Source organism: Salvelinus alpinus, chromosome 15, assembly GCF_045679555.1.
Source record: "Salvelinus alpinus chromosome 15, SLU_Salpinus.1, whole genome shotgun sequence".
Lineage (NCBI taxonomy): Eukaryota > Metazoa > Chordata > Actinopteri > Salmoniformes > Salmonidae > Salvelinus > Salvelinus alpinus.
Genome location: NC_092100.1, coordinates 19,325,404 through 19,349,466, shown reverse-complemented (window position 1 = coordinate 19,349,466; position 24,063 = coordinate 19,325,404). Strand labels below are relative to the sequence as shown.

The window sequence follows — 24,063 nt, the reverse complement described above, 5'->3', positions numbered from 1 at the left end:
ACAATAAAAAAACACCTTATGGAACAGCGGGGACTGTGAAGCAACACAAACATTGGCACAGACACATGCACACACACACACACACACACACACACACACACACGATAACATATGCACTATACATACACCTGGATTTAGTACTGTAGATATGTGGTAGTGGTGGAGTAGGGGCCCGAGGGCACACATTGGGTTGTGAAATCTGTGAATGTATTGTAATGTTTTTAAAATTGTATAAACTGCCTTAATTTTGCTGGACCCCAGGAAGAGTAGCTGCTGCTTTGGCAGCAGCTAATGGGGATTCATAAGAAATACAAATACAAATCGCAAATACCACTCAATTGGGCGGCAGTTGGTCAAAAACATATTGCAAGTGGAACATGTCAAATGCCGGGTGTTACACACCAAAAATCCAAAAGGTGGCGATCGCGCTCCACCATTGGATTTCATATGTGAAATGGTCAGAAAGTCACGTCTCAAAGGTGAAAAGTGTGTTTTGTCAATTATACTTATATATACAGTGGGGAGAACAAGTATTTGATACACTGCCGATTTTGCAGGTTTTCCTACTTACAAAGCATGTAGAGGTCTGTAATTTTTATCATAGGTACACTTCAACTATGAGAGACGGAATCTAAAACAAAAATCCAGAAAATCACATTGTATGATTTTTAAGTAATTAATTTGCATTTTATTGCATGACATAAGTATTTGATACATCAGAAAAGCAGAACTTAATATTTGGTACAGAAACCTTTGTTTGCAATTACAGAGATCATACGTTTCCTGTAGTTCTTGACTAGGTTTGCACACACTGCAGCAGGGATTTTGGCCCACTCCTCCCTACAGATCTTCTCCAGATCCTTCAGGTTTCGGGGCTGTCGCTGGGCAATACGGACTTTCAGCTCCCTCCAAAGATTTTCTATTGGGTTCAGGTCTGGAGACTGGCTAGGCCACTCCAGGACCTTGAGATGCTTCTTACGGAGCCACTCCTTGGTTGCCATGGCTGTGTGCTTCGTGTCGTTGTCATGCTGGAAGACCCAGCCACGACCCATCTTCAATGCTCTTACTGAGGGAAGGAGGTTGTTGGCCAAGATCTCGCGATACATGGCCCCATCCATCCTCCCCTCAATACGGTGCAGTCGTCCTGTCCCCTTTGCAGAAAAGCATCCCCAAAGAATGATGTTTCCACCTCCATGCTTCACGGTTGGGATGGTGTTCTTGGGGTTGTACTCATCCTTCTTCTTCTTCCAAACACGGCGAGTGGAGTTTAGACCAAAAAGCTCTATTTTTGTCTCATCAGACCACATGACCTTCTCCCATTCCTCCTCTGGATCATCCAGATGGTCATTGGCAAACTTCAGACGGGCCTGGACATGCGCTGGCTTGAGCAGGGGGACCTTGTGTACACTGCAGGATTTTAATCCATGACGGCGTAGTGTGTTACTAATGGTTTTCTTTGAGACTGTGGTCCCAGCTCTCTTCAGGTCATTGACCAGGTCCTGCCGGGTAGTTCTGGGCTGATCCCTCACCTTCCTCATGATCATTGATGCCCCACGAGGTGAGATCTTGCATGGAGCCCCAGACCGAGGGTGATTGACCGTCATCTTCAACTTCTTCCATTTTCTAATAATTGCGCCAACAGTTGTTGCCTTCTCCCCAAGCTGCTTGCCTATTGTCCTGTAGCCCATCCCAGCCTTGTGCAGGTCTACAATTTTATCCCTGATGTCCTTACACAGCTCTCTGGTCTTGGCCATTGTGGAGAGGTTGGAGTCTGTTTGATTGAGTGTGTGGACAGGTGTCTTTTATACAGGTAACGAGTTCAAACAGGTGCAGTTAATACAGGTAATGAGTGGAGAACAGGAGGGCTTCTTAAAGAAAAACTAACAGGTCTGTGAGAGCCGGAATTCTTACTGGTTGGTAGGTGATCAAATACTTATGTCATGCAATAAAATGCAAATTAATTATTTAAAAATCATACAATGTGATTTTCTGGATTTTTGTTTTAGATTCCGTCTCTCACAGTTGAAGTGTACCTATGATAAAAATTACAGACCTCTACATGCTTTGTAAGTAGGAAAACCTGAAAAATCGGCAGTGTATCAAATACTTGTTCTCCCCACTGTAAGTATGGACATAGATTTGGCTTATTTATGCGAGTTTGTCCATAAGGCCTATGTTTTGTCCATTTGCCATATATGATCATAGGAAGTCAGGTTCTGAACCCAAAAGTCACAGAACCATGTCCAAAATGGCATTGGAAATGCTCAAATTGTATATATAAGTATTGAAAGTACTAAATCAAGATGTTATGTCCATTTGCCATATATGATCATAGGAAGTCGGCTTCCGAACCCAAAAGTCAGTGAACCATGTTCAAATGGCATATACAGTTGAAGTCGGAAGTTTACATACACTTAGGTTGGAGTCAATTAAACTCATTTTCAACCACTCCACAAATGTCTTGTTAACAAACTATAGTTTTGGCAAGTCGGTTAGGAACATCTTCTTTGTGCATGACACAAGTCATTTTTCCAACAATTGTTTACAGACAGATTATTTCACTTATAATTCACTGTATCACAATTCCAGTGGGTCAGAAGTTTACATACACTAAGTTGACTGTGCCTTTAAACCGCTTGGAAAATTCCAGAAAAATGATGTCATGGCTTTAGAAGCTTCTGATAGGTGTGGTGGTTAATTTCTGTCTTATCAAACGAGGAGAGACAAACCTTTCACACAAGTCAGAGTTATACTTAAACTACATCTTTAATAATAAGAGCTTTGCAATAGCAATGACTTTCAACTATTCCCCATTTCTAATGAACCACTGAGAGTGAATAAACAAAAGTACAAAGGTCTTTTATAGCCAGGATACACCCCTCTCAACCTACATGACGAACAACAGATACATAGAATGGTCACAAGGTTAAGATCTGTATGAAAGATACCTATAATACATAGCATACAGTATCTGCTGTGTCAACAGTTTTCATTGTATAGACCTGTGTCTGGTCCTCCTACTCCAAACTGGAACCATCTCACCCTGGTACGGTATAGCACAAACATTAACTCATGTTCTCTGGAATGCTCTTTAGGTTTTATCACCCAAAGACATCGTAAATCTCCTCTGTCAGTGTTATCTCATAGAGGCCCATCCTCAGTAGAACACACACACAATAGTTAACAGAATACTCTATTCTGTTGAATAAAACAACCATTATAATGCAATACAAGCATTATAACATAATCTTGCAATTTCCCTGACATAGGCTAATTGACATAATTTGAGTCAATTGGAGGTGTACCTGTGGATGTATTTCAAGGCCTACCTTCAAACTCAGTGCCTCTTTACTTGACATCATGGAAAAATCAAAAGAAATCAGCCAAGACCTCAGAAAAAAAATTGTAGACCTCCACAAGTCTGGTTCATCCTTGGGAGCAATTTCCAAATGCCTGAAGGTACCACGCTCATCTGTACAAACAATAGTATGCAAGTATAAACACCATGGGACCACACAGCCGTCATACCACTCAGGGAAGAGACGCGTTCTGTCTCCTTGAGATGAACGTACTTTGGTGCGAAAAGTGCAAATCAACTCCAGAACAACAGCAAAGGACCTTGGGAAGATGCTGGAGGTAACAGGTACAAAGGTATCTATATCCACAGTAAAACGAGTCCTATATCAACATAACCTGAAAGGCCACTCAGCAACGAAGAAGTCACTGCTCCAAAACCACCATAAAAAAGCCAGACTACGGTTTGCAACTGCACATGGGGACAAAGATCATACTTCTTGGATAAATGTCCTCTGGTCTGATGAAACAAAAATAGAATTGTTTGGCCATAATGACCATCATTATGTTTGGAGGAAAAAGGGGGAGGCTTGCAAGCCGAAGAACACCCTCCCAACCGTGAAGCACGGGGGTGGCAGCATCATGTTGTGGGGGTGCTTTGCTGCAGGATGGACTGGTGCACTTCACAAAATAGATGGCATCATGAGGCAGGAAAATTATGTGGATATATTGAAGGAACATCTCAAGACATCAGTCAGGAAGTTAAAGTTTGGTCGCAAAGGGGTCTCCAAATGGACAATGACCCCAAGCATACTTCCAAAAGTTGTGGCAAAATGGCTTAAGGACAACAAAGTCAAGGTATTGGAGTGGCCATCACAAAGCCCTGACCTCAGTCCCATAGACAATTTGTGGGCAGAACTGAAAAACCGTGTGCGAGCAAGGAGGCCTACAAACCTGACTCAGTTACACCAGCTCTGTCAGGAGGAATGGGCCAAAATTCACCCAACTTATTGTGGAAAGCTTGTGGAAGGCTACCCAAAACGTTTGATCCAAGTTAAACAATTTAAAGGCAATGCTACCAAATACTAATTGAGTGTATGTAAACTACCAAATACTAATTTGCTACCAAATACTAAATTCTGACCCACTGGGAATGTGATGAAAAAATGTACTGAAATAAATCATTCTCTCTACTATTATCTGACATTTCACATTCTTAAAATAAAGTGGCGATCCTAACTGACCTAAGACAGGGATGTTTTACTAGGATTAAATGTCAGGAATTGTGAAAAACTGAGTTGAAATGTATTTGGCTAAGGTGTATGTAAACTTCTGACTTCAACTGTATAATTTTGAGATGGCCTAAATACTGACCAAATGATATATATCACTATGTTAAGCCCTGGATCAACCTAGAAGGTCTTTTTGTCATGTTTGATCATAGGACATCATAGGAAGTCAGAATTTCTCGTTGGGGTTGATTCAGCATGTCAATTTCATAATGGGAAGTCCTTATGGATATACCTTGGCAATGGACACTGTCAACTTGAAGAAGATCATGTTCACACTGACAATATAGCATATGTGTAATGGACACTGTCCAATAGCCATATATTGGCAATGGACACTGTCCAACTGCAGTATAACATGTTAAGACTGGCAATGTATTATGTGTATTGGAATATTATGTGTATTAGCAATACATTACAATGGGCATTTACCATCACGAATTGGACATGCCCTAATATATTGCTGAATATGCCCAATTGTCTGGCTCGTTGAACTCGAGATTACCTCGCAGTGATAGTGGTTCCTCTCCAATGCTCATTGATGTTGATTTCAGCCTGTCCATTTGGTGATGGTAAATCCCTGTTTAAACTTATTGGAAATAGACTTCCTGGAAGACCAGGCCTTGGGGGGGGAGTCGACCTGAGGCCGTCGGCCTATTTAAGTAGCACCCACGGACGTTTAGTAAGAGACCGTCCATTTGCCTTATGAAAATCCTCATCAATCAGAAGGGAGCTGCCACAAGTGTCCCTTATGTAGGTATGTGCAATTAATTATCAGGTAGAACAGAAAACCAGCAGGCTCTGGACCTCGTAGTACCCTTGATGTAGGCTATACGTGTGCTCTAGCCAACAGTGCACTAAATCTGTGCGCTGTTGAATAGAGCACATTGCCAATACCAGAGTGCACACTTGCTATATAACGTACATTTTTGAGTGAGAAAACAATTAGTAGAGTTGAAAATGCAATTGAAACCCATTTAACTTGTATTTTTTATTCGGTACATGGGAATTTAACCGCAAAAAGGTATTTTTATGTGCACTACGTCATCACACACATCCTTTTATGTGCAACAAGTCAATTTGATGAAAACAACTATGGTGGGAAAATGTGCATATTGTTTTATGTGGATTTTAGAATATTTGCATGAAAATCTGTTGCCATATGGATGGAAATTTAGCTATAGTAAAACATCTAAGTATTCATGATACAGTATAAACGTGTATTGTAACCCAAACCAAAAAGAAACAATGATAAACAAGGGTTAAAGTGCATGTGTGACATACAGTATGTTACCAAGTGGATAACACGTATCTACAGTATAAACCTACTGTCATAATACATGTTTTAATGTAACGACGCAAACCTCTTGCTTTACACCGTCATCATGTCTCATAAGTATATATTCCAATGATAAGAGCCACTGTAAAACCCAAGTTGCCCAGAACGAGGATAACTTTGAGGATTTTTTCAAAAGAGAGTGTCTGAAAAGAAGAAAAAATTACTACAATTTTAAAAAGTGACATGAAAATGTGTTTTGACACATTGCATTTCAAAGCACCCCCTCCCCACATGTATTCGGTCATCCAATCATAATTATATATAAAAAAACATTCTTATGATAAGTATTTTGTGATTTTAGATTTAAAGTGGAGGCAACACAGTGACCTTTATAATATGATTACTTACCGTTCTCTTTGGCACAATACATTTGTCATCAATTCCTGAATTTCCTGCGAAGGGAACAGAAGACAAAACCATATTCAAATCGATTTACATTTTTAAGAAATGCCAATATCTTAAACGGTGAGATGAGACGTTAATGTTCGCAGGTTGACGTTTATTGTCATGATTCTTGTCCTGGAGGCAGAACTGAGCAATCTTACCTTAGATAGGCCAGATGAAAAGTAAAAATGGTCTATATTGTAAAATAATTGTGGGGGGAAAACAGTTTTTGGTCCTAATTTAAGGTTTGGGTTAGGCATTAGGGTTATCACTATTCAGAGCTGCCTCCAGAACAAGATTCATGACAAAAAAAACAGTAGCCTGCTTAATATTTACAAATCTTACTTTTCCTCTGGTAACTCTGGTTGCAACAGAGGTATATGAACATCAAGTAGAACAGAGCCACCCAGGCTGTATACCCTCCCATCACTTTCATGCGCCAGTGTATCGAGCAGCACTTCTCAATTTCCTCCAGACCCACAAATATGGCCACCACTGTGTTAGAGAGTGGGATGAGAAACACAGAAGGAGAGAAAAGCGCATGTAGCTCGAGTGAGAGCGATGTTGGGAACCATTACATTGTACTACTAACTAGGTTGAGTAAGCTAAACCTGAAAATGTGATCTCATTCACTGTCAACACCGCAACACACAGGGTAGGTATACTGTAGTAAGCCTTCTACAGAACTAATCTAACACTCAGAGATTGTTGATTTTGTTCGCAACCTTACAGGGTTCCACTGAACGAGAAGAGAAAGATTTCTTATAAAATATAGGTTAGATCTGACGAGTCAACTATGTAACCCCATGGAATCACATGAGCTATGACATATTGTTCTCCTTCAGTTATAATCAAAAGGTGAAGTTCCTTACTGGTAAAAACCTCCGTTGTGAAGGCAATCACTCTGAGAACCAAATCACAGATGGACCTCCTGAAAAAATATACATAACATCTTTACTAGTGTGAGGTTCAATTCAGGTACTTTCAACACACATTTTCAGGCTTTGATCTGAGGAACTCACAGTTCATGGCTGGACCCAAAGGGTAGAAAAACAACAATCGTTTGTCCCAAGCTCAGGACCATTGCCACACCCACAACAGCCACAAGAGTTATCTATAAGACAAAAGCACACACACACACATTTCATCTCAACATGGAGTTTACCTCAACCCTGAACAGCAGAACAGTGTTCTGGCAGGAAGAAAGTCTATACACTAAAAACTGGTTAGTTTGGGTCCTGGGGGCTGATTGGCTGAAACTGCATTCAAACCATTTATATTTAAGTGATAATGCTCTCGAAGCTGGTGTTTGGAGGATATTATTGGCATGGGTATTCGACGAGGGCCGGCAAACCGTGCCAATACATCCTCCAAATACCGGCTTCGAGGGCATTATCACTTTTATTCCATGGGTTACCAATATATTTATATAATGACTGACATATTTTCATTTAAAACTTTATTTTGATTAATTTATTCATACTATTTTTTCCTTCCACAAGATATAGTCCCGACACAAATCTAGGGTTGCTACCCAAGCCGGCTGGTCGTTCGTTCTGTTGGTTCGGTTGCCAGAGGCACGACCCAGTCGTTCTGTTCTGTATCTATGGACGCCACCCCGTCGTTCGTTCTAAATGTTCCATTTTCATACTGGCTGGCAACGTACTTATCCCTTGCTTGCTAGCTAGCCAGCCAACTAAGGCTAACTTACAGTCACATCAAACGTCAAAAAGAATAACAGTAGCTGCATTTGCATTTGTTTAAGCTGTTTTCTAGTGACATTTATTTGGATACATCCATAACAATGAGCTAATGAGTCGCGATTTTGCCTGGTATAGAAAATGTGCTCTCTCGTCAGGACACTATTGTTCAGTGGAGCTAGCCAACAACACAGCTAACACAATCACTTCAAACTGAAGCTGGAAAGACTGCAAACTAGCTGCACTTCGTTTAGTTTGACCTTTATTCAATTGACAGTTCTTTGTATATTTTCATAAAAATTATGCCAGCCGATTCATGATTTCGACTGGCTAGGAAACTGCCTGCCTCTCTCTAGTCCCGACCCCTACATGTTAAATACTATGGGACAGCTGGAGATCGAATTTGAATATTAAAACAATGTTGCAAATGTCGGAGAGACAGGCAGCAAGGTTTATACAAATCTCCGCTGTTGAAAACTAGATGTTAGTCTAAAAGAAATCTGATAATGTCTAGATGCTTTTTATAGTGGAGATCAAGCTTATAAAGTGCCTGGCTGGGTTGATGAGACAGTGGATTGCACAGTGAGATGGAACAGAGTAAATAGGCATTTTAACGTCATAGATTTAGCCGGTGGTAACATGTGGAATAGATACGGGCTGGAGTGAGGTTTTAACCGATCAGCATTCAGGATTAGAACCACCCGTTGTATAAATTACATTATAAACTGGGTGGTTCAAGCCCTGAATGCTGATTGGCTGTCAGCCATATATAAATATACACATCGTGCCTAAAAATCTGCTCATAGCCGTGGTACTGTATATTTCTCAATATACCACACCCCTTTGGGGCTTATTGCTTAAATAAAGTCATTGATACTCACTTGTATTGGCTCCCATAGCAGCAAAAGAATAAAGGCAATGATGGCTACAACCATTGAGAGAGGACACAACAAAATCTTGAACAACTGCAACAAAATAACAACTGTTGTCAAATCATTGCCCAGCATTCTGCTCATAGAATAGACAGTATGGCACTGTAGACACTAAACATTTTCAGACAAAAGATCAGTTGGAGAGGTACTGCTTTAAACCAGAATCATCTACACCATGACTAAGTGCAGCAGGACCATAGAACAAAACATCCTGGTTCGTATCCACAAAGCGTCTCAGAACAGGTCCTATGAATCCTATCAGAACCTGTTTAAACAAAAAAAACTCCCACCTCGGAGTAGGTTTTAGGGTCAAATCAAATCAAATTTTATTTGTCACATACACATGGTTAGCAGATGTTAATGCGAATGTAGCGAAATGCTTGTGCTTCTAGTTCTGACAATGCAGTAATAACCAACGAGTAATCTAACCTAACAATTCCACAACAACCTTATACACACAAGTGTAAAGGGATAAAGAATATGTACATAAAGATATATGAATAAGTGATGGTACAGAACGGCATTGGCAAGATGCAGTAGGTGGTATAGAGTACAGTATATACATATGAGATGAGTAATGTAGGGTATGTAAACATAAAAGTGTCATAGTTTAAAGTGGCTAGTGCTACATGTATTACATATAGATGTTAAGACACTGCCCAGACAAACTCTGCACCAGGATTAAAATCAACTCATAATGGTAATCATTACATTTTGAGGTACCGCAAAGGAAATATAGAGCTCTGTTCATTCCGTATCGCCGAAGCTCAGCATTACAGCGTGATTGAAATTTAAAGGCAATGTTCCTGCATTAGCATTTGGTATAGTTTACGCATGACACGATCACTTTGTTGGTATGCATAACCTTTTTCTAAACCATTTCTGATATTCTGAATAATGTGATCGACATATTGCACTGAATCATTCAGTGTGATGGTATGTTAAAATTGTTATAAAATTACCATTATATCAACACACTCATCCATCCCATTCAACAACTCTGAATCTCTTTAGCACAGTAAGCATCAAGTCACTTGCCGATAGTGTTTCATAAAACGAAGGGCCAGCCCTAGCCATTTGGGGGCCCTAAGTAAGGTTTTGTTGGTAGGCAAAACATTTGAGTGGCCACACTCTTGGTGGTTTTAAAGTACATTTGACCATGGGGTGCAGAGACAATGTTGCAGTTTTAAAGCAAGTTTGCTGCAATTCTAACTCTCAACAGTAAGTTGGGACTCTGACTGAGTTCCCCCCCCCCAGAAAATAAAATCATAATAATTGAGTCGGGGACCCTAAGCGACCGCTTATGCCTAGGGTCAGCCTTGATAAAACACTTGAAAGGTCTTATAATTTTAGCCTAACACAATCAAAATTAACATAAGCCCTATGCTTTCCATTGCCCAATTTATAGGCATGCCCGATATAGGGATAACTTGAAATAACATGATATACACCAATGAAATAATAAAAACATGTGATTATTTATTAGCCTAGCTGTTATAAGTATTTAGGCATTTCATGTGAATCAGGCCTCGTGTGAAATCATTCTCAAAAGCGCAAGAGATACTGTTGCATGTAGGGCTAGATTATTTATGGATTGATCATATAGAAATATCAAAACATTATTCTATGGTGCAGGAACCACTGACTCGCTGTCCTTTTCTATTATCAACACACCTGCTGGTAACTCTTAACTGGTTAGGACAGCTCATGAGGTTTCATAACTATCTGTTGACTAGGTGGGACTCTTATGACTAAAGAAGAGGTTTTATGTATAGCTTTTATTTTTACCCATAAGAGTAGGAGTAAAATGTCTCTATTCTCCACACTATCGACCAATTTCCTACTCTGAGACGCTTTGTGGATACGGCCCCAGCTGTACGAAGTCATGGAGATTTCCCTAAACTAGACACTGAAAGAACTAGAAGTTAAATATCGAAATCCATATTATGACTTACCTTATGCCAAAGTGTCTGGCCTTTTGGAAGACTCATTACCAAGAGTGAAGGCCGAATGAGAGTGCTAATAAGCATACACGTAGAGGGTGCAGATGTGTGCAGTGCAGGAGTAGGAGTAGTGATAGTAGGAGTAGTGATAGTAGGAGTAGTGATAGTAGTAGTAGTGATAGCAGGAGTAGTGATAGCAGGAGTAGTGATAGCAGGAGTAGTGATAGTAGGAGGAGTAGTAGTAGTAGTAATAATAGGGGTAGTAGTAGTGATATTAGTAGGATTGAGAGTAGTAGTGATAGTAGGAGTAGTAGTAGGAGTAGTAATAGGGGTAGTAGTAGTGATAGTAGGAGTAGTGATAGTAGTAGTAGTAATAGGGGTAGTAGTAGTAGTAGGACAGGTGGTGATGTTAATGGCCTCTGGTATCCAGAACTTCATCATGTTTTTAATAAATGTGACTCTGAAAAATATAAAGAAACATGCTTTCAGACAATGTCCCTTTTACTGTAGTGCGACAACAGCAATTACAGTCAATTCATTCATGAATAAATGAATGCATGAATAATGACCTGAAATAGAAAAGTCCATTGTATGGTGCTCTCCACTTGGCTTCAATGAATGTCTTGGCTTGGTTGTTGGGTTGGGTAACAGCAGCTGCCTACACACACATTTCAGAGTCATGGACAGACTGACATCAAAGGTGCCATACAGTTCATTTCAAAGCTCCTTAGCTTGATGACACCTTTTTACCAGTATCATTGTCTGATCATGAGACTGATGCTTGACCATGTGAGATGAGGAATAAGGAGGGTAAAATAAACTGCAATAAGAGGGTAACTAAGCAACAAGAGGGGGAAAACACTTATATTAGAGCAGACTCACTGGATTGCCATTGCACTGAAGAAGGCGGCTATGAGCGGGAGTGAGCAGAGTGAAGGTGCCAACAGCAGGTCCATCCTGTGATTCCCTAGCCTCCAACAGAAACCCTTTAAACGGAGTGGCAGGATCAGCTTGGAGTGACACTGTAACACATTATTAGAAACATAGACAGGTTCATACTTTTCAAACACAAAAATGGTGATCTATTGTAGGAGGAACCTAGTAGGAGGTACCAACTATACTGAACAAAAATATAAACGCAACATGCAAAGTGTTGGTCCAGTGTTACATGAGCTGAAATAAATGTTCCCAGACATTTTCCTTATGCACAAAAAGCTTATTTCTCTCAAATTTTGTTCCTAGCTCAGTGTGCCCTCATCTTCGAGCTTCAGCCCTCATACTTCCCCTCGGGTCTCTCCAAGATAGCCTACCTCATCACGATGATGTCCGGGAGGGCTCTCACCTGGGCTACTGCCGTGTGGGAGCAACAGCCGGCCATATACGCTAGTCTGGAAGGGTTCATGGAGAAGTGAGGAAGATCTTTGATGCCCCGTTCTCCGGGCCAGGGGCCGCCCGGAGGCTAATCCAGCGTCGGCAGGACTCCCGCAGTGTAGCTGATTATGTGGTGGATTTCCGCACGTTGGCAGCGGAGAGTGCTTGGAATCAAGAGGCACTGTTCGATATGTTCCTGGACGGTGTCTCGGAAGAGGTCAAGGACGAGTTTTCAGCCCGGGGGTTACCTACGGAGCTCGATTCCCTCATCGCTTTGACCAGCCATATCGATGGGCGATTACAGGAATGACGGAGGGAGAGGAATTTGGACACTACCCTGGCGTCCGAGCTGAACATCCCCACTCAGCCCCTCTCCATTCACATGGACATAAGAGCACTGGATGGGCGCTCTATAGGCCTAGTGACCCACAACACCACTCCAATCAACCTACGGGTGTTTCGGGGAACCACAGCGAGGCTATCCAGTTCCTGTTCATCAAATCCCCTCTGATTCCCGTGGTATTGGGATTCTCCCAGCGACACAATTCCCTCATTAACAGGTTTACTGGTGCCATTATGGGCTGGAGCCTGTTCTGCCACGCCCATTGCCTGATGTCAGCACAACCTGCCCCAGGACGTCTTCCTGGGGGCTCGGAAGGTGCCCCGGATCTCTGCCATTCCCTCTGAGTACCAGGACTTCCGGGAGGTGTTCAGCAAGGCCCGGGCCACGTCGCTTCCACCACACCAACCCTACGACTGCGGGATTGACCTTCTCTCTAGCGCCATGCCATCCCGGGGACATCTGTACTCTCTGTAGGGACCGGAGACCAAGGCTATGGATACCTACATTGGGGACTCCCTAGCTGCTGGATTTATCTGTCCCTCTTCCTCTTCTGCCGGCGCAGGGTTTTTCTATGTGGCGAAAAAGGACAAGACCCTGCACCCGTCTATTGACTACCGGGGACTCAATGACATTACAGTTGAGAACCGTTACTACACATCTTCTCGGTCTTCGAGTCGCTCCAGGGGGCCACTGTGTTTTCCAAGCTGGATTTACGGAACGCCTACCACCTGGTGCGGATACGAGAGGGGGACAACTGAAAGACCGCCTTCAACACAGCCAGTGGCCACTACGAGTATCTGGTCATGCCCTTTGACCTCACCAACGCACTTGCTGTGTTCCAGGCTCTGGTGAATGATGTCCTCTGTGACATGTTGAAATGGTTCACCTTCGTCTACACTGATGACATCCTCGTCTTCTCCCGCTCCCCTCAAGAACATGTGATCCACATCCGGCAGGTCCTTCAACACCTTCTGGAGAATCAGCTGTTTGTGAAGGCAGAGAAGTGCGAGTTCCATCGCTCCACCATCCCTTTCTGGGTTACATAATCTCTGCTGGGAGTGTCCAGATGGATCCCGGGAAGGTGAGAGCAGTGATGGATTGGCCTCAGCCTACGTCCAGGGTGCAGCTGAAATGTTACCCGGGGTAGCGTTCTGTCCTTGACCTCAAGCTACATCCCTGTGCCTTCTTCTCCCATCGCCTCAACACCATGGAAAGGACCTACGATGTAGGGGATCGTGATCTTCTTAAGGTGAAGATGGTGTTGGAGGAACATCCGTTCATCGTGTGGACTGACCACAAGAACCTGGAGTATCTCCGCACCGCCATGCGCCTCAATTCCAGGCAAGCCAGATGGGCCCTGCTGTTCACACGGTTCAATATGGGCCGGGATACAAGATTGTCAAGCCGGATGCACTGTCTCACCAATATAGCCCCAACGACTACTACCCCAGAACCCGAGACCATCCTTCCCACTTCATGCCTGGCGACGGCACTCAGCTGGGGAATCGGGAAGCAGCCCATGAGGCTCAGCGTTCCCAGCCGAACCCTGGGGGGGCCCTGATAACCGGATGTTTGTTCCTGACGCCGTCTGCTCCGCAGTCCTGAAGTGGGCCCACTCCTCCAGGCTTGCCTGCAACCTGGGCACCCGTCGTACCCTGGCCTTTATGCGTCAGCGCTTTCGGTGGCCTACTATGGTTCCTGACGTGTCCGCATTCGTCGCCGCTTGCCGAGACTCCTCGGCAAGTCTTGTTTTATTTTACTGCGGAGCCCCTAGTCCCACTCAACATGCCTCAGATACCTCTTTTGTCCCACCTTCCACACATGCGGTGACCTCACCTAGCATAACCAATGCCTCCAGAGATGCAACCTCTCTCATCGTCACTCAATGCCTAGGTTTACCTCCACTGTAGCCGCACCCTACCATACCCCTGTCTGTACATTATGCCCTGAATCTTTTCTACCACGCCCAGAAACCTGCTCCATTTATTCTCTGTCCCCAACACACTAGACGACCAGTTTTGATAGCCTTTAGCCGTACCCTCATCCTACTCCTCCTCTGTTCCTCGGGTGATGTAGAGGTTAACCCAGGCCCTGTGTGTCCCCAGGTGCTCTCATTTGTTGACTTCTCTAACCATAACAGCCTTGGTTTCATGCATGTTAACATCAGAAGCCTCCTCCTTAAGTTTGTTTTACTCACTGCTTTAGCACACTCCCCCAACCCTGATGTCCTTGCCGTGTCTGAATCTTGGCTTAGAAAGGCCACCAAAAATTCTGAGATTTCCATCCCCAACTACAACATTTTCCATCAAGATAGAACTGCCAAAGGGGGAGGAGTTGCAATCTACTGCAGAGATAGCCTGCAAAGTTCTGTCATACTTTCCAGGTCAATGCCCAAACAGTTAGAGCTTCTAATTTAAAAAATGAATCTCTCCAGAAATAAGTCTCTCACTATTGCCGCCTGTTATAGACCCCCCTCAGCTCCCAGCTTTGCCCTAGACACCATATGTGAATTGAATGCCCCCATCTATCTTCAGAGATTGTTCTGCTAGGTGACCTAAACTGGGATATGCTTAACACCCCGGCCGCCCTACAACCTAAGCTAGATGCTCTCAATCTCACATAAATTATCAAGGAACCCACCAGGTACAACCCTAAATCCGTTAACATGGGCACCCTCATAGATATTATCCTGACCAACTTGCCCTCCAAATACACCTCTGACGTTTTCAATCAGGATCTCAGCGATCACTGCCTCATTGCCTGCATCCGTTATGGGTCCGCGGTCAAACGACCACCCCTCATCACTGTCAAACGCTCCCTAAAACACTTCTGCGAACAGGCCTTTCTAATCAACCTGGCCCGGATATCCTGGAAGGATATTGAACTCATCCCGTCAGTAGAGGATGCCTGGTTGTTCTTTAAAAGTAATTTCCTCAAAATACCCTTTCAAAAAATGAAGAACTAAGAACAGATATAGCCCTTGGTTCACTCCAGACCTGACTGCCCTCCACCAGCACAAAAACATCCTGTGGCGTACTGCACTAGCACCGAATTGTCCCCGCGATATGCAACTCTTCAGGGAAGTCAGGAACCAATACACACAGTCAGTTAGGAAAGCAAAGGCTAGCTTTTTCAAACATAAATTTGCATCCTGCAGCTCTATCTCCAAAAAGTTCTGGGACACTGTAAAGTCCATGGAGAATAAGAGCACCTCCTCCCAGCTGCCCACTGCACTGAGGCTAGGAAACACTGTCACCACCGATAAATCCACGATAATCGAGAATTTCAATATGCATTTCTCTACGGCTGGCCATGCATTCCTGCTGGCTACCCCAACCCCAACCAACAGCTCTGCACCCCCCGCAGCTACTTGCCCAAGCCTCCCCAGCTTCTCCTTCACCCAAATCCAGATAGCAGATGTTCTGAAAGAGCTGCAAAACCTGGACCCCTACAAATGATCTGGGCTAGACAATCTGGACCCTCTCTTCCCTAAAATGATCCGCCTCCATTGTTGCGACCCCTATTACTAGTCTGTTCAACTTTCGTATCGTCCGAGATTCCTAAAGATTGGAAAGCTGCCGCGGTCATCCCCCTCTTCAAAGGGGGTCACACTCTAGACCCACTCTAGACCTATTTCTAGGCCCACCCCTCTTCCCCGTGTCATCGATGGCCATCCGGCGTACACAATGAGACGCCTCATGAGGGTTTGACCACGGGGCAGGTGTTTCCAGTACCTGGTTGACTGGGAAGGTTTTGGCCCGGAGGAGAGGTGCTGGGTCCCCGCTACAGACATCCTGGACCCAACCGGTCAACCAGGTATGCGCCCAGGTAAGATGCCAGGTGGTGCCCCTTGAAGAGGGGAGGGGGTACTGTCACACCCTGAATTTTTTCACCTGTCTTTGGGATTGTTTCCACCCCCCTCCAGGTGTCGCCCATCTTACCCATTATCCCCTGTGTATTTATACCTGTGTTCTCTGTTTGTCAAGCCTACCAGCATTTTTGTGTCAGCTCCTGGTTTTCCCCAGTCTCTCTTTTCTCATCCTCCTGGTTTTTGACCCTTGCCTGTCCTGGCCCTGTACCCACCCGCCTGACCACTCTGCCTGACGTCCTGTTCCTTTGCCCCTGTTGCTGTAATAAACATTGTTACTTCGACACAGTCCGCATCTGGGTCTTACCTTGATTCCTGATAGTTCCGGCCATTATCCAGCAACATCGCAAAGCCATTGAAGAGGAGTGGGACAACCTTCCACAGGCCACAATCAACAGCCTGATCAACTTCATGCGAAGGAAATGTGTCATGCTGCATGAGGCAAATGGTGGTCACGCCAGATACTGACTGGTTTTCTGATCCACGCCCCTACCTTTTTTTTTAAAGGTATCCGTGACCAACAGATACATATCTGTATTCTCCAGTCATGTGAAATCCATAGATTAGGGCCTAATTTATTTATTTCAATTGACTGATTTTCTTATATGAACTGTAACTCAGTCAAATCTTTGAAATTGTTGCATGTTGCGTTTATATTTTTGTTCAGTGTATAATGGGTTCTGTACCATCCACTATTAGGCTTCACATATATAATACCTTATGTAACCCATTGTCACGCCCTGACCTTAGAGATCCTTTTTATGTCTCTATTTTGTTTTGGTCAGGGTGTAATTTGGGTGGGCATTCTATGTTCTGTATTCTAGGTTTTGTATTTCTTTGTTTCTGGCCAAGTGTGGTTCCCAATCAGAGGCAGTTGTCTATCGTTGTCTCTGATTGGGGATCATACTTAGGCTGCCTTTTCCCTCTTTCTGTGTGGGTTCTTGTTCTTTGTTTGTGTGCAGGGAGTTTGCACATCGAAGCTGTTCGGTCGTTGTATTCTTTATTGTCCTGTTTTAGTTTCACTTCGGGATTAAATGATGTGGAACTCTTAGAACGCTGCGCCTTGGTCTCTTCCTTCCGACGACATCCGTTATACCCATGGTTCATCAGGCTCATCTGACAAGGTCCAATAAGGGCTGCGTTTACACAGGCAGCCCAATTCTGTTTTTTCCCCCACTAATTGATATTTTGACCAATCACATTAGATTTTTACACGTCTGTCACGCCCTGACCTTAGATATCTGTTTTTCTATATATTTTGGTTAGGTCAGGGTGTGACTAGGGTGGGTACGCTAGTTTTGTATGTCTAGGGTTTTTGTATGTCTTGGGGTGTTGTATGTCTAGGGGTTTTGTATGTCTATGTTGGCCTGATATGGTTCCCAATCAGAGACAGCTGTTTATCGTTGTCTCTGATTGGGGATCATATTTAGGTAGCCTTTTTCCTTGTTTGTGTTGTGGGATCTTGTCTACGTATAGTTGCCTTTGTGCACACCAGTAGCTTCACGTTTTGTTTGTGCTTTTGTTGTTTTGTTTATGAGTTTCTCTTTATTAAATATGTGGAACTCTACTCAAGCTGCGCCTTGGTCTCATCATTACGACGATCGTGACAACGTCAGATCTTTTTCAGAGCTGATCTGATTAGTCAAAAGACTAATAAGTGAAAGAAATATCAGAACTGGGCTTCCTGTGTAAATGCAGAATATTGGGTTCTTTATTCTTAAATGCATTTATTAATTTACTCCAAGTTACACACATTTATTCACATGCACACAAACACACACACATTCAGGGTGCTTTGATCTTTACCTATAGTCTCATCTCCTGCAGCACTGGAACAGAAATGTTTTGGGACAATAAACGGACCACTCTCAGGTGTGGGAGAACCATGTTGGGGCAACATTGTGCCACAGGACATGTGAACACCACCGCTACTAAAACCAGTCACAGTTTCAATGGTGGCAATGCCAATCAAAATGGCGAGGGCCATTTGGGCGGAGCACATCTGAAAAGCAGGGTGTGTGTCAAAGCACTGTTTCTTAAAATATCTTAACTTCCACAGTCAGATTGTAAGCAGTGTGGTAATATGTATATAAAAGTAAAGTACCCACCATGAGTGTATTTGACCCCCAAACCTTGACTAAGGTAGGCTAGGCTACAACAATCAGCTCTACTGTAGAAATTTGAGGATAATTTGCATCAAATCAGTGTTTGATTACTTTATTGGAGTCTTTATTGTAGACGGGTTGCCTCCCACATTAACAATGTTCCAGCATACTGCCCTAGGTCTGGGATTTCTGAGACTAACTTTGAGGAGGCCAATCAGATTTGACAAGGGTTTTTACTAAGAGTTGTAAAATCATATGCAGTAGTACTATTGAGGAAAATGTTCATTTTTGGGGAATTACGACCTGGCTTATCTATAAAAATAGCCTATTTGTCACTGTCACGTTCCTGACCTTATTTCCTTTGTTTAGCCTTGTTTAGTTGGTCAGGACGTGAGCTGGGTGGGCATTCTATGTTATGTGTTTCTATGTTGGGTTCATTGCATTAGCCTGATATGGTTCTCAATCAGGGGCAGGTGTTTTACGTTTCCTCTGATTGAGAACCATATTAAGGTAGGCTGTTCTCACTGTTTGTTTGTGGGTGATTGTTGCTGTGTCTGTGTTTGTTCACCACACGGCACTGTTTCGTTCCGTTCGTTTGTTCCTGTGTTCATGTTTTATGTGTTCTCAAGTTCAGGTCTGTTAACGTCGTTTATTATTTTGTAGTTTGTTCAAGTGTTTTTTCGTCTTCGTTATTATTATTAAAATTATTATGTATTCAACCCACGCTGCGTTTTGGTCCGATCCTTGCTCCTCCTCAGACGAGGAGGAAGACGAGCGTTACACTATTGCTGGCACAGATTCACACGCCGAGGCAGAAAAGGTTGATCAAAGCGGAATGAAGGCGGGATCTTCATTGAATAGCAATGGAGAGTGGGCATTCATTTCCTGATTCCGCTTCGTTCAAATGTATTTGCTGCTAGTCTGTGAATCTGTGGGTGACAGTATGGTGTTCGAGATTGCGCAGATTGAAAATGCGCCAGGCTGAATGGCAAGATGCGCTGTTCCAAATTGTCAAATTATGGTTTGTAAGGTCATGTAAGTCACGGAAAATAGTTTAATAATTGTTGAGGAAGGCACAGTGATGCCGAAACATTGGTAAATACCTATTAAATTGCTGGGAGATTATACATGGAATGTGCTACTTTATTTTGTTAGTTTATTCCCCGTTAGTAAGCACATCCACACAAACTATTATTCTGGGTGTCCGCCAGCTCATTAAAAAATAAATCTAATATAATTCATGAAAGCACACTATTGAATATGATCAATCAATAAAAAAAAAACATTTAAGGCATTATCGGAATGACCCTTCAGTACATGTCTGTGGTGCTGCGTGTGTGCCATTGTGAGTGGGCCGTTGCCCGAGGAGAGAGAGTGCAACATTTCAGTGTGTGTGCAACACAATTTCACACTCAATTCGTGGAAATACGTACAAAAAGTATTTCAGCAGTTTCTGTGCGTTTTTGTGGAGCCAACATTACACAATTTTCTTCAATGCATTTAATACAAGGCTCCACTTTTTCGTTTACATTACACCATTTCTTTCATAATGCATTTTACAAGAGGCTATTTCGAATTTTATGAGGGTTGCCAGACTGGAGAAAAAGACATATCATGATTTATTTTTTGGGGTATTGATAAAGGTATTTGATTGGAGAATGGGGATACACACACTCACCTTGTTGGTATTCATGTTATAGCCAACTCTTGACTTTTGTATGAATTATTTTGTATAAAATATGTGTTTATTTACATCCTATGGGGTTTAAGATAAAGGGAACAGTGGTATAGGAGAGTATGAAATGAATTAAATACTCTAAGCTATGTTCATTGTAATCAGCAATTTCCAGTGAGGAAATACTCAGTCTGAAGCCATTTGGCTATGGGTTTCACAGCCCTATAACAATGACACAAGTTATATCACCTTTAAAAGAGGTTTATTTACATCCTCTGGGGTATAACATGTTGGGCAAAGTGGTACAGGTGAGTCTGACATATAACCCCTAACTTGTTCAGTCTTTGCCAATGAGAATCAAGAGGGGTCTAGCTTCGTCCTTCATTACTGGGAAAAGCCTCGATTCTAGGCCGTAGAAAATCCTACATCCATCTCATTAGATCAGAACAGGATGGATCAACAGTGATTCATATTACTGGTTTGCATCCTAAAAAAAAGGATAGTTGTGTTTTGCTGCATAACACACTTACATTATTTGTCTACCCATATGATGTGGATCATTGTCAGGTTATTGATATTTAAGCTTCAGTAACAAAATAACACCATGGTTGTAATAACACTTTACACAGGTCCTTTGTAAATGTGTAGAATGTGTTTGCTTAACGTATGTAAATTCAACAGTTACAGAGGATTTTCCTCTGAATAACTGGTCAGGGCATAACACTTTCCATTCAGCTTCATGCATCTTTGATGTAAGGCTTAATCACACCTTCACTGAATAATTCTATCCGTCATGCCCATTGTTCACTAGACATATCAATGTAATTACACCCAACACAATGTTGAAAAACAGAATGCTTCCCAACACTAGATCACAGAACTAGACGTGAGCTGGATGTGATCCCAACACTGCCACCAATGTAGAGGAAGAAAGTGAAAGCTGCAACAGGGACTCTAACCAGGGCTCATACATTGCAAAGTGAGCGCTAATGGCTGTTGCCATGAAAGCTTAGTAGGCCTCTGGGCAGACGCAGTAGGCTTATAATGCTGGCATATGCCTTGTTACAATAGCCTAAGTATATAAAATGACTGACATGACTGTAATGATCATCATGAAACGACCTTGGAAGTGCCATAAGTGTAAGCCAACATAATTCATTATTTTACATTAACCTGTTTAACTGCATTGATATGGCTTAATTGATCATAGTCCAGACTCATTATAGTTGCAAATACCATGCAGTTGCACCAGGGGAATTCTGTTTCCCCACATTTACTGATGCATTTCCCATCATAAAAATGTAACCCCATTCCCAATCAATACCTTAATTGATACCACACAAAACAAAAACGGACAAATACATATTTTTACTCCAGTCTGGCAACTTCATAAAATCCGACATAGCACCAGTATCGCAGTATTAAGAGAAATCAAGCATAGAAAACAGCATTGGCATTAATAATATAAGTATTTTGGTGAGAACCTGGTTGATTGGGTTGTTAACATGTTTTTTTTATATATAAATGTGTGACAAAAGAAAAGGCAGTGTAGAACACCATTGCCCAAAATACATTGCTCTAATAACTTTCAAACGATTATTCTGACAACAAATTATTTTTCTATGAATGAAATCACACACAAATGTGTCTTTCCCTACCAAAAACACACAACATCTGCTGAAATACTTTATGTATATTTTCACGAATTGAGTGTGCAATTGTGTTGATATTTGAGCCTTATATATAATCATGTCTAGTTAGATACTTTGAAGTAGCCTACATTATACACTTGATTCCTGATTTATTGAATGAGGGAATCATTTTATAAAGACAGAGGTATTTGGCAAGGGTGGCAACCATCCTCCAGGATAGCTACTGGGTGTGCAGACTTTTGTTCAAGCCCTTGTCTTACCACAGTGTGGCCTAGACATCAGCTGCTCTACACGACCTTGGTAAGCAGACTTTTGTTGTTTCAGGGCTGGATCAAAACCGAAGCCTGCACACCCAGAAGCTCTCCAAATGGAGGGTTGACCACATGTTGACAACATGTGACTAACAGTGCAGTTCTATTTGGGGCACTAAGTGCCTTGATCAAGGGCACAATGGCAGGAGGTGGTAAGTCTACATGGGATCAGACACAGCAGCTTTCCAGTGTCAATAATGCTTACTATTTGGGCTATAATAATAGTCATGGAGAAATAATTAACAGTGAATAATCAGAAGTCACTATAGCATAATGTCATTTGTGAATTTCAGTGAATGGACTGACTTGGAAAAAGACAGCTCCTGCCCTTATTCCATCCCAAGTCAAGGACTGGGTGGCACTTGGAGACAGTCAGTGACAGTATGTTACACAGTCAGGCAAAGTACTTAAGTAAAAATACTTTAAAGTACTACTTAATTAGTTTTTTTGGTATCTGTACTTTACTATTTATATTTTTGACAACTTTACTTTTACTTCACTACATTCCTAAAGAAAATAATGTACTTTTTACTTCATATATTTTCCCTAACACCCAAAAGTACGCTTTATATTTTGAATGCTTAGCAGGACATGAAAATGGTCTAATTCACACACTAATCAAGATAACATCCCTGGTCATCCCTACTGCCTCTGATCTAGTAAATGATGTCAGTGTTAGAGCGTTCCCCTGGCTATAATTACATTTTAAAAAAACAAGAAAATGGTGCCTTCTGGTTGGCTTAATATAAGGAATTTGAAGTGATTTATACTTTTACTTTTCATACTTAAGTATATTTAAAACCAAATACTTTTAGACTTTTACTCAAGTAGGATTTTACTGGGAGACTTTCACTTTTACTTGAGTCATATTCTAATAAGGTATCTTTACTTGTACTCAAGTATGACAATTGGGTACTTTTTCCACCATTGATGTTACAGAATGTAACCAAATATATTTAATGCCGATAACAGAATGTAGAATGGACTAACGAAATTATCACCGTAAAGAAAATTGTTTTATTTCTTACCTTGATTCAGGAAGGAGCGAAGTACGTCGCCAACGCGCGGAGTGAAAATGGAATGCTCTCCCGGGTGGCGCTTGTCTCATCGCGCTCCAGCGACTCCTGTGGCGGGCCGGGCGCAGTGCGCGCTAACTGAGGGGGGCGGGTGCACGGTGTTTCCTCCGACACATTGGTGCGGCTGGCTTCCGGGTTGGAGGCGCGCTGTGTTAAGAAGCAGTGCGGCTTGGTTGGGTTGTGCTTCGGAGGACGCATGACTTTCGACCTTCGTCTCTCCCGAGCCCGTACGGGAGTTGTAGCGATGAGACAAGATAGTAATTACTAGCGATTGGATACCACGAAAATTGGGGAGAAAAGGGGATAAAATTTAAAAAAAAAAAAAAAAAAAAAAAAAAAAAATGGAATGCCACTACACAGTTTGATACGTATCAGTGGGGATGAGAAGTCAGTATACTCCAATACACTGTCCAATACACTGTCATTTCCGGTCACAACTTGTAGACTTGTTTACGTGCGGTTTTTTGCTAACCTTACTTTGCTAACTGCCAATTTTACGGTTTTTACTTTTTAATGGCCGTCTATATTAAAAAATGTTCCTCTCGCTCGACTTTTTTCATTACATTTTTTCACCCTGGACGCTTTATCTGGACGTGGTTCGTAAGGACCTCCACCAGCCGAAGCTAAGTAGTAACATTAACATGATGCCTTGTAATTGCAGTCACTGTACTTAGAATATACAGAACGATCGCATTATGGCGAGGATAACTGTGCTGCAAACCCAGCTTCAGACGCAATCGTTAGGCAAGGGTAATTTAAGTGTAGGAAAGGATGAAACAGC

The 24,063-nt window shown here is 42.4% G+C and overlaps 1 protein-coding gene across 1 annotated transcript; it reads right to left on the bottom strand.

The window, feature by feature from the left end:
• Window positions 1–5,555: 5,555 nt before the first annotated feature.
• Window positions 5,556–23,318, bottom strand: LOC139539656 (putative ferric-chelate reductase 1). The gene is made up of 11 exons (XM_071342805.1): window positions 23,235–23,318; window positions 18,270–18,465; window positions 11,764–11,903; window positions 11,451–11,539; window positions 10,894–11,341; window positions 8,888–8,971; window positions 7,329–7,420; window positions 7,179–7,237; window positions 6,652–6,801; window positions 6,271–6,314; window positions 5,556–6,065 (listed from the first exon to the last, which is right to left on the bottom strand). The coding sequence occupies exons 2-11, from the start codon at window positions 18,463–18,465 to the stop codon at window positions 5,967–5,969; spliced, it is 1,401 nt and encodes a 466-aa protein (XP_071198906.1). The 5' UTR covers window positions 23,235–23,318; the 3' UTR covers window positions 5,556–5,966.
• Window positions 23,319–24,063: the final 745 nt, after the last annotated feature.